General features: G+C 41.3%; 1 protein-coding gene across 1 annotated transcript; it reads left to right on the forward strand.

Annotated features, from left to right (window-relative positions):
- The first annotated feature begins 1,934 nt into the window (after positions 1 to 1,934).
- olfml2bb (olfactomedin-like 2Bb) lies at positions 1,935 to 10,181 on the forward strand. The gene is made up of 11 exons (XM_078287610.1): positions 1,935 to 2,264; positions 4,821 to 5,090; positions 5,212 to 5,319; positions 5,422 to 5,589; positions 5,706 to 5,830; positions 5,951 to 6,033; positions 6,405 to 6,575; positions 6,708 to 6,983; positions 7,211 to 7,387; positions 7,706 to 7,902; positions 8,927 to 10,181. Exons 1-11 carry the CDS (start codon positions 1,935 to 1,937, stop codon positions 9,314 to 9,316), a joined length of 2,295 nt encoding a protein of 764 aa, XP_078143736.1. The 3' UTR covers positions 9,317 to 10,181.
- Positions 10,182 to 12,025: the final 1,844 nt, after the last annotated feature.

Genomic DNA, 12,025 nt, shown 5'->3' on the forward strand with positions numbered 1-12,025 from the left:
CATAAAGTACAATAAGGTTACTCTAAACTCACTATTGAGTATCATAGACACACTATAAGTCACTATAGCAATATTATAGAGCTATAAAAGTTGAACAAGAATAATATAATTTGGTTATCTGTGACTTCCATTACTCAACTGTAGGTAATCATCTGGGTATCATACCTATAGCTGATATGATTTTTCAATATGATGCATATTGTGTCTTTTTGATGATAGGCCTACTGTATGCATTTATGATAGCCTTCCTTCTGTGTGACAGCTACAGAGTTCTGAATAATAGTCAAATTCAACTCTACTAAGTATTTGTTGTGATTAATATGTTATTTGTTGAAAAGTAACACAAATGTATGTTGTCCTAAACTAGATTAGTGTTACAAATTACCCATTCTTGCAGGGTGTACACACCATCAATTCATAAATCCATAAATCCATGAATGGGGTTTGGTTTGGGACACGCTCTTTAGATTTGAGGCTTTTCTTTTACAGTCAGAACTGACAAACTTACTGGTCTTATATTGGGCTGTAACTCTGCCTTTACAGCCATGTGTTACTTTATGGCTTTTAGAACTCTGCTGAATACTGGAACAAATCAGGCTATTACAGAATAGCTTTATAAGCGGTATGAGGTTTGTGAATACAGAGTGGAGGAGGTGAAGGGTGTATCTCAAAAAATAAGTACAAAGGATAAAAATATAAGTGATCTCTCCTGCTATACATTTTTCTGAGAATCTGTCAGAGAATTTCATTCATAAAAGTTGTTTTTTTCCCAAACAAGCAATAGAGCACAGAACATTAAGCAGTATTTTGATGAGTACAGTCAATATACAAGACTTTGAGCCATGTGTACAGCAGAGAACGGCCCAGATAGGGTCACTGTTATTAAAATCTAGACTGAGACCTCTGTATGTATGTATGTATGTATGTATGTAGCCTATGTCTTTTCAACAGCCATGCATAGCCCATATATTAATCAAACCTAAAGATCTCTAAGGCATAAACCAGGGATTTGTTCAACTAATTGGTGTAATTGGTAAGTAGCCTAATTCAATTTGAAAGATTCCTCATTTACCTTACATTTTCAAAGTGGATTTGTCTTTTTCAAGCATATTTTCTAGCTTTTAGCTCGTCTGGACATTTTTCTAAAAAGTCTCCTACTATCACATAACATATATGCTAAAGTGTTAGCATGGAGCCTAATATCACTCAACATAGTGTATGCTAATGCCCTATAGGAATATTAGACATGCCATATTATAGAATCATATTTCTTAATAGCCTGCTCTGAAGCATGCCTAAGGGGAATGTAGTCTACTGTATTTTTTGCAGTGTATGAGTCTGCCTCTTTATTTCTCCCACTCTCCTTCTCCCACTCTCTTTACCACACACACACACACACACACACACACACACACACACACACTAGGTCTGTCTCTCTGTCTGTGCCACCCAGCTCACCGGCGACACGTCACACGAAACCGAGTGATAATTCTTTTTTTTTTTCTTTCATATGGTTAAAGTTATATAATCATTTTGCTCATTTTACTCTGTTCAAATTAACCGACTTCGTCGAGAGAAAGTGAATGGCAGATGTCAGAAGTCGCGTGCACATAATTTTTTGAAGTTTTACTCTCGAAACTCTTGTCGAGACTCTTTTCTCGACTTTGTTGGACTAGTGTTCGTAACAGTTTTTGGACCATAACTGTATCTACTGGATGTGTTTGGACGGTGGACAACTTGTTTATAGTGAAGTTTTATTTCATTAACTTCTCTTTTTGTCTAATGGACTCATAACTGGGCCGTATTCATTCATTACGTACTTCCAGATTGGTCTTATTTTTTGGCTACAGAGGACTAAATTGATATTAACAATAGTTTATTTACAGAGATTGAGTTTGAGTTCTATTCATTGTCTCTTGGATGCAACTGCAGAGATGCGGTCCAGATTCTCCCTGCTGGTTTTCTGTTTTGCTGTAAGTGGAGTTTGTCCTGCCCGCAGTGATGCTCTGCAGGCGGATAGAGAGGCTGACGACTCCCTGGAGAAGATGTTGCTGACCGGAGTAACAGAGCTGGGTAACCCGGGGACGGATGCTCCCACCGGAGCTAAAGTGGAGGACACGCGGCGGGGAGAGGAGCACCAGACCCCGAGGACAGACGCTCCTGTCGGGGTCAGAGAGGAGGGACTCACCCCGGGGAGAGTTCAGCAGCCCACCGCCGAGCCTCTGGAGGATGAGCTGGAGAACCAGGAGAACGTCATGACCCAGGTCAGTGTGATTCTAGCCTCGATACATTGCGCTCTCGCCTGTGCGGAGAGAAAGCGCGCCGAAACTCCATTAAAAATCTCGTAGTTTAATGTTGCCGTACGTACCGGCAAACGTACCGAGCTTGCAGAAGATAACTTTACACATTTTCTGAAGCACAAGCAGCCATTCTCCAATACGGCATACACCCAACACACCAAACACCACTTATTTTAGTCAAATATAAACTCTTAGCATTGGTTCGCTTGACATTCCCACAATCCTCTTCCACCGACATACACAGCGGAGGGCGGTAGAGAGCAGTGTGAACCAGTGATAAAAGTTGACATTTTATTGAAATAAATGCTGTTTGGTGGGTCAGTTTTATGCCGAATTTAGCATAAGACCCTTAGAAATAGTAGAAGATCTCGAGTCATGTTCTACCTATTATGTATCTTTGCTGAGCATAAAATTACAAGATATTTGAACCGGGTTCAACTAAACGTTCCGAGGCTTGAATTGTCTTACTTTCTGGCAGTCTAGTGGGTTAGAAACTGTAATACAAAGCTTTCTCCTGTGATTCACATCTCAGTGGTTATTCTGCTTTCTAAAGCTTATCCCTCGCTTAAATTATCCTCCATACAGACCATACTCAGCAACATTTTCCATACCCTTAGTATGGAAAGTCATGAGAAAGCCCCCATGGGATTTCAAAGCACATGTACTTTTTGGACACGTTGGTTTTCATTTGTAAAGGTGACATTTCCTGTGTGAAAATGAATTGTCTCTTTGTGTGTGAAAGTAAGTTTTCACGTGTTAAACAAATATTGGCAGGTGAAAAATGTGAAGAAAAAAACAACTTTTTATCTCTGACTTGAAATTAAGTAAAAACTGTCACATAATGTCTGATGAAAACAGGTTTGTCCACATATGAAAACTAACCAAAAAGCACATGTGCTTTGACTTCAGATGTGGGTTTCCACATGTGACTTTTTGTTGTGGTTATCTCAGAGCATAATGTGATGCGTAACTCACCAGTAAGTGACTGGAGCACGTTAACTGCTATTAACTCTGTATGAGAATTGCTCTGAAGCATGGGAGATGACTTAACACAAAGCCAATGAGAGAGAGAGTTCAAATGAGGGAGAATCCCAGGAAAATGGGAGTGTGGATGGATGGGTATGATAGCCAGGAGCTGGAGAATGTTGCCTCCTCTTCACAGCCAGCTGATGCTCACACTGCATTTCTTCAGAATACATCATCTGAACATCTGGAGACGATATTATAAACCCATTGAATATCTGTTCAGTAAAATGTGAGTTTAGAACAAAAATAATCTACCCACCTCTCTTACTAGTCCAGTGTGCTTCAAGCAGGGATGTGAAGGTTGTTTTTTCCCCCAAATGTAGTCTGTTACATAATAGATTTACCAGGTTGAAATTGCATCCGGCAATGTAATCCAATGGAATATTCAAACTCTGTATTATTATGCTCTCAGTTCGTTTTGGATGACGTTTTTTTTATCCAAAACCTGTAGGATATAAAATGAAATCGACAGTTTATTACTTAGACAAATGGATTTAACAATATATAAAAAAACATAGAACAGGGAGACAAGGAGACAGAATGTGGTAATGCGAAATTAGACGTTATATTAAACATGTATTGTTTTAATTTGCCCGCAAAAAGCGCTCTCTCTTTTTCCTTTGAAAGCAATCCAAACCCCAGAGAGTTCCTCAACTGCGTCCACTTCATCCAAATGACAGTTAGTGGTAAATGTGACTCAGGACTGTGTGCACCATGCAGGGTTTTGTGCATGGTAATGGTTTGCATCCTTCTGGTGGTTGCTTATGTAATATCTTTTTACCCCTCAGACATGTGCTCCAAAAAGTAATTGCCTGTTTGCAAGTCCTGTATCTTCTCAAGTAGCTCAGGTTACTACTGCTGCTACTGCATAGTTTCTTACTTCTACTTCATATTTTCTAGTGTTGAAATTGTTAGTTGCGTCATTTAAATGCCCCTCATTTGTTAAACTCATTGTGGTAATCCTTCAGTTCCTCATTTTCTTGAGTTTTTTTTTGTTTTGTTTTGTTTTTTGTCTCCATCTTTGGTGCTCAGCGCTCATTGCTGTGGTGTTTCTCCACAGCTCTTCCCAGAGATCACCTGTCAATCAAACAGTGTGTCCAGTACTGTGACGTCTTTTTCCTTGGATTTTCTGTTGATGCAGTTTGAGTTTCTCTTTTCTTTGTCTGTTCAGCCATGGTGGCTATCACTGCTCATGCTAACTACCCAGCTCTTCTTCTGTTTATTCCAAACAAACCGGAAACATAAAACACATCACTTCCTGTGCTCCAGATAGTAGCTCTGGTAGCTCTTTCCCAGGAAAGAGCTACCAGACACCAGGTGTTTAGAACAGCAAATGGAAAAGCTTTCATTAACTGGATATAGGTTGAATCACTATCAAAATGAACATTCATATGAAAATGATGTGGATTATTGCTTTAAAGTTTCATCTCTTCTTAACATTGTGGATACAATGAGAGAGATGCTGATATTTTTTGTTATCCTCTGTCCTCTCAGTTGCTGGGCGACTACGACAAGGTGAAGACCGTGTCGTCGGGGTCCGACTGTGTGTGTCGCTGTATTGTTCGACCAATCAAGCGCTCCGACTGCAGCCGTATCCGTGATGGCGACGCGCCGCCCACTCGGGATTTCTACACCGTGGAAACGGTTACCAAGGGAACAGACTGCAAGAGTTGTGTGTGTCTGGCCCCGCCCTCTGCCGTCAACCCTTGCGAGGGAGAATACAGGTTTAAAAAACTGCAGGAGGCGGGCAAAGATGACATTAAGGTAAGAACGTCATCATTACTTATTTGATAAATGCGTTTCCATTGTTATTTATGCTCATATTTTTCTATCTGTCTCACTGCTTATTTATTTGTCTATATCTTGATTGATTTTGTCGGTCTAGCTTTCGACCATCATTGATCTGTTAGAGGGCTCTCTGTATGGGATGGACCTGTTAAAGCTACACTCAGTCACCACCAAGCTACTGACTAGGGTGGACAACATGGAGAAGGTAAGCACACACTCACACGCACACACACACACACACAGGACTCCATTCTGCTCTAGTGTGACTCTTTTATGTCTGGCCTTCATTTTGGCTTTTTCTCTCCAGGCTTTCTCCCGTAATTTTACTGAGAGAATGAGAGACAAAGAACGGGTGAAGGAGAGAGTGAAAGAAAAGGAAAAAGAGAAAGAGAAGAGGGCCCAGCAGAAAAAGAAGAAAGTGAATGATCTGGAGCGTTCGGGACAGAAACATGGAGCAGCCTACAGCAACAAACAGGTACTAATGCATTATTTACATACATACAGTATGGAGTGTTGGAATTACAGTTAGAACGATATTGTTTTGCCAATATAGCAGATATATGTGATGGGATGTCACTGTTCCTATTGCAGAGGAATTACGAGGAGCGCTACGTAGGTGGTCAGCTGAAGAAGAGCCAATCGCAAGACGGCCTGGAGCAACAACAACCAACCAGGAACAAGACAGGAACCCAGCAGCCAAACAAAGACAAGACAGAGTCACGGCAGCCAATCAAAGACAAGACAGAGTCACGGCAGCCAATCAAAGACAAGACAGAGTCACGGCAGCCAATCAAAGACAAGACAGAGTCACGGCAGCCAATCAAAGACAAGAACAGCATGGTGATAAGGGGCGTGACCTTCTACAAGGCAGAGGGAGCGAGCGAAAAAGAGGAGGAGAAGAAAGGAAGAGGAGAGGATCGTAAGTCTACTGTAGAATATCTACTATTATTATCATTACTAAATGCAGTTGTTTATTGTGCATTTAATATGAATTCATCTTTATTAATGTCACTGTTTGTGCTTAATTCATGTTAGTAAACATTAGTTAACATTATTAACAAACATGTATAACAACATTAATTAATGCAGTTGTTCATGTGCATTTAACATTAACTAATCTTTGTTCATGTTGTTATTCAGGTTTAATTCATGTTAGTAAATGCATTAGTTAACATTAGTTATTGGACACTTAATGTAAAGTGTTACCCTGCATTGTGTTCATTACAAACTGACAGCTCCATCCTGTCAGAATAATTTATAATCCTCTTTTCCCCTCCTCTCCTCTTACAGCTACTCTGAGTACAAAAGCTTCGGTGGACTTACTGATCTCCGACCAGCTTCCTCCCACTGCGACCCCCTTCATCCAGAACCCAGGACCTTCCACCACTGTTCCCCCCAAACCAGACACCAAGGGCCTGGGGAAACCGAGTCTGCCCTCACCCACCCAACAACCGACGACATTCCCACCCACCACCACACAAACCACAACTACAACCAAACCAACCACCACTACCATCAAACCAACGACTAAATTAATTACTACCATGCCACCAACGACAACAACTATAAAACCAACCACAACCACAACCAAAGCGACTACTACGACTAAACAAACTACTAGTACAAAACCAAGTACGACAAAAGCAACTACTACCACTACTACTACTACTACTACTACTACTACTACTACTACTATTCAGCCCACCACTCCCACTCCTGTCACTCAGCCTAACACTTCGCCCTCGGGTGCTAATATTGCTCCACCCATTGAAGCATCTTCCACGATAACAGAGTCTTCCCCGGCAGCCAGAAGTCGACTCAGCTGGACGGAGAGCCCAAACGACCGACCGACGACTACCAAAAAGCCCGGTATATATACATACAGTATATTCACACTAAAATATCCATCTTGACAAGTCATTTACCTAGTATTGGGTGCTGAAATGTTATTATCAAAAAAAGTAAAAAAAATTCTGTCACTGGGGTGAGATAAGTCAACTTATTTCAAATGCAGTTGAATTGTACGACCATCTTATTAGCCTAATTCACAGTCAGTTTGTGTGTGTGTGTGTGTGTGTATGTGTGTGTGCTTGCAGCAGTGTGTAAGGACACAGTAGCCAGCATCTCAGAGCCGGTCCAGCAGAACTCTTATGGCCGTAGCGATGGAGCCTGGATGAGAGACGCCCGTGGCCATGGCAACGTCATCTACCTTACCAACGGTCACTATGGCAGCAACCTCCTGGAGTTCCGAGACATGGACACCTTCAAGTCAGGTACGGGAATGAGTGTGTTTCATACAAGCCGCCCTACAGTTGGACTGCACATCTAAAACTTTAAATATATAACCTAAAGCTTTTTCTACGGCTCTGCAATCTTGTCTTGGAACACACACTTGACGACCAGTTGGATTTAGGGAACACACACTTGAGTCCTGAACCCTCACACACTTCCAGATCATCTGTATGACCGCCACAAACTTGCTCTGATCTTTAAAATCTGCCATGATACCCAATCATGGCTATAATCATCCTAAAAGTCATGGAGTGTGTCCTGAGCCTAACCAGCAGTATGTGGGTTTTCTTTGCCCACAGGTCAGGCAAGTAACTCGTACAAGCTGCCCTACAGTTTCACAGGGACGGGCCATGTTGTGTTTAACGGGGCTTTCTATTACAACCGCGCCTTCAGCAGGGACATCATCAGATACGACCTGAGGCACAGATACGTAGCCGCCTGGACGACACTACACGACGCTTTACTGGAGGAGCAAGCTCATAGGACACAAACTGAGGTAGGAGACAGAGTGTGTGTGTGTGTGTGTGTGTGTGTGTGTGTGTGTGTGTACTGTGAGATAACTGTATGGGAAACAACTCATGATGCTTTACCAGAGGAACAGGCACATGGGATGTTAAAAGGTCAAAAGAGACAATATAGAAGAAAATCCCCTGCCACAAATCACTATAGAGTTCAATAGGGAAAATAGTAGGGAGAAACAGGCATTGGAGTTAGTCTAGTCTATAGTGGAGCTCTGTTTTTGGATATCTAACCTTGTGCTTAAAGGTTGGTGATAGCTAAGTAAGTAACTGATTAACTAACATACACTGTATATGTAACTAACTGACTAATCAACTAACTATCTAGGTTTTGATTGATTGGGTTTTGAAGGCCGATAGCAATATTTTTGGATTACGATTATATTTAATATCATATTCAATATCTATTTTATTCTTGTCAGGATGGAAAAGCCTTTGAAATGCATTTAGACCATCATGTGACACTAAAACTGTCCATTGAGGGTAATAATAATGATATAATAATAATAGCTATCCTTACAAATTTGCTTCCAGAACCATCAATGTCTACCATATTGGATTTTCCACTATTTTGAGTTTATTGAAAACCACTTCTCCCCTAGTTTAATACATCCATGCTTCTCCCCTAACTTTTTTTCATTTATTTACTGATTTGCCCAGTTGGTGAATGTAATGCATTTGTACAATCGACCAATATGGGGCACCTCTAATGCCAAAAAGAAAAGACTACCAGACAAAGCACATGACGCTCTCAAATATATAACAGACTTGAAACTTTTACTTGAAACCTTTTTCACATTTGTATACTTGTTACTGATTAATCATTCCTGGGAGATGACATTTTTACTGCTGCCTTGTTTTTACCTTGATTTTGCTGGTTACTTTATACAAATTCAAGTGGGAAAAAAGTCAAATTTAGTGGGTCGTTTCAGGCAATAAAAACTAGGAGATTTGAAAAGGGTTTGTAGACTTTTCATCCACATGTCCAAATCTGTTTCCCAGGTGGAGTTCGCTGTAGATGAGTCGGGCTTATGGCTGCTGTACCCGGCTCTGGACACGGAGGGCTTCCACCAGGAGGTAACCCTCCTCACCCAGCTCCGCCCCAGAGACCTCCAGCCAATCCGGAGCTTCCGCACGGGCCTCCGGCGCGGCCGTTACGGCGACAGCTTCCTGGTGTGCGGCGTGCTGTACGCGGTGGACAGCATGGAGCGTCTCTACGCCAATGTGACGTACGCCTTCGACACGCACACGCTCACGCACACCGTGCCGAGTCTGGCGTTCACGAACATGCACGCGCACACCTCGCAGCTGGCTTACTGCCCGCTGGACAAGAAACTATATGCGTGGGACAACGGACATCAGATGACGTACGATGTCATCTTTGCTTACTAGCGTACTCCCTGGATGGAGGGACAGAAAGAAAGATGGATGGATGGTGGGAGGAAGTGATGGTTAGATAGATGGACAGGTAGCACTTTGGACAAAAGATCGGAAACAAGCCGAGAAATAAAAGAAATGACTGAACAGATATTTTAGCAATATTTTGTGTGTAAATGACTGTCGATCAGTCTAATTGAATGTCTTCTGGGATCAACCTCAGCTGCTGCTCTGCCACACACACAGTAAACTCACAGTACTAACCAGTCAGAGAAGGACTTCATTCATGAGTGAAGTCAGAATATGAAGGAGAATATACTTCACATTTGGAAAAGTATACAACTAGGAAGGTCTAGGAAGTTTTCAGACTGTACTCTTGTACATTTTCTAGTAAACATCATCAAAAACAATTTGGAGAGACTCTGCTTGCTTGAGATCTTTCCGCTACTAAACACAGAACAGGCCTTGGTTTCTATAATGAACCTCCATGTTTTCAGTGCTAGGATCATGTTAGCTGCATTTGAAGTCATTGAACCTCCGGCTAAGTGAGTCATGGGGATTCTTAACCTCAATCAGGCTGCCTGACGTAAGCTGAATTTACACTAAAGATCTGATGTTTAACTGTTTGTGGTTGTCTAAACAGGGAGAAACCACGCGGAATCTTATTTCTTACTGTAATTTCTTGCTGTTGTGTAAATGCAGCCAGAAAGACAGACTGTATGCATTTATTCACCACATCAGAGCAACCTATTTACAAAGGGTTACACCACAAAAGTCAGCAATTTCCCCCAAAAAGCTACTGTGAAATTGACAAATAACAGTTCCAGGTAGAAAGCAGACTTTTGTTTAATATATTACAACAACCTCTAGTTCCAGAAACATGTTGTACCCAACTGCAAATATTGTCTTTACTTTCTATGTGTGATAGGGCAGCAGCCTGTTGTCTTATATGAACAAAGCCTATACTGTATGTTTTTATACTGTATGTCTGCTTAGCTCATTGCATGTTGACAATTACTCCTATCCAACACTGCTTATAGCATACAAGGAACCCCTAACCCTGAATTACAGAGGATCATCTGGTTAAGCTATTCATTTAAAAAATACCCAACCAATCCAAATTAACCATGTCACACTGCTTTGCTTGTTGCAAAAATCCCAAGACAAAGTTGGTTTCAACTGCCTTACTAGGAGGTAGACGTTTTGTTGTTTTTATACATATGCTGTAATTTATAATAAAATGTTTCATAAAGAAGACGACTGGTAAATACACACAAAAATGTATCAAATGCACCTTTTCTTTCTCTCACTTTCTATCCCACAAGCTTTGTCCAGTCTCTCTTACTTTCTTTCTTCCTTTCTTCCCCTCTGTCTTGTGCTCTGTCCAGCCTGCTGTGGACATTATTTCTGGGGTTGATTTAGTTTTCCTGGAAGCAGCGGAGCCACTGGAAGGATCCCAGGGTGGAAAATAAGCTCCCAGCCACCAGCCAGATGCTGGTAAACCTCCGGCTGGGACCGCTCAGGATAGAGAAGGGGAACTTCTTCATGTGAGGGAGCTTCAAATAGATTCAAGTAAGGCCACAGACTGCCATGATAAGGTTTTAGCTCAGGGAGCTATTGTACAATTCAGTTTGGTTTGGTTCAGCTCAGTTCAGTTTAGGTCAGTTCATTCATTTGAGTTCACTGAGTTCATTTCAATTCAGTTCAGATCAGTTCAGTTCTCTTCAGATCAGTTCAGTTCTCTTCAAATCAGTTCAGTTCTCTTCAGTTCAGTTCAGTTCTCTTCAGATCAGTTCAGTTCTCTTCAGATCAGTTCTGTTCTCTTCAGTTCAGTTCTCTTCAGATCAGTTCAGTTCTCTTCAGATCAGTTCAGTTCTCTTCAAATCAGTTCAGTTCTCTTCAGTTCAGTTCAGTTCTCTTCAGATCAGTTCAGTTCTCTTCAGATCAGTTCAGTTCTCTTCAGTTCAGTTCTGTTCTCTTCAGTTCAGTTCAGTTCTCTTCAGTTCAGTTCAGTTCTCTTCAGTTCAGTTCAGTTCTCTTCAGTTCAGTTCAGTTCTCTTCAGTTCAGTTCTGTTCTCTTCAGTTCAGTTCAGTTCTCTTCAGTTCAGTTCAGTTCTCTTCGGATCAGTTCAGTTCTCTTCAGTTCAGTTCTCAGTTCAGTTATCTTCAATTCTCTTCAGCGTTTTCTTCAGGTTAGTTCTCTTCAGACCAGTTCAGTTCAGATGAGTTCGCATCAATTCAAACTTAGCGTGTGGGAATTTGGTTTGCAGACAGGCTTAATAATGCAAACACAACAGAATAAAAACACAATTAAATCAATAAAAACACATGGCAAAAGCACAATTAAAACATACAACACAGGCTTATGCCATGTGCACAAACATCAGCTGATAAGACCAGACAGGGAGTCAATAACTCAGCTTCATGCACTAGTTTATGGGCCCTTTGCTTCAGTCTTTGGGCATGTGATTTGTGGTTGCTAATGGATTCTCCAGAGAGCCCAACCAGACACTAAAAAACTTTGCTTTAAGTGATTTAGACCAATAGTTTGCCACAAAAGGCAAAAAAAATAAATCAATTTACCCTGTGTATTCAGACTACCATCTTACCCCAGTGAGTTGCGAACAGCCATTTATTATAAGATAATAAGACAATTAGATCAAACCTAAATGATCCTTGTGGGGAAATTGGGTCGTTGCAGCAGCAAACAATAGGATACAGCAA

The sequence above is a fragment of the Centroberyx gerrardi genome, chromosome 13, assembly GCF_048128805.1.
Source record: "Centroberyx gerrardi isolate f3 chromosome 13, fCenGer3.hap1.cur.20231027, whole genome shotgun sequence".
Taxonomy (NCBI): domain Eukaryota; kingdom Metazoa; phylum Chordata; class Actinopteri; order Beryciformes; family Berycidae; genus Centroberyx; species Centroberyx gerrardi.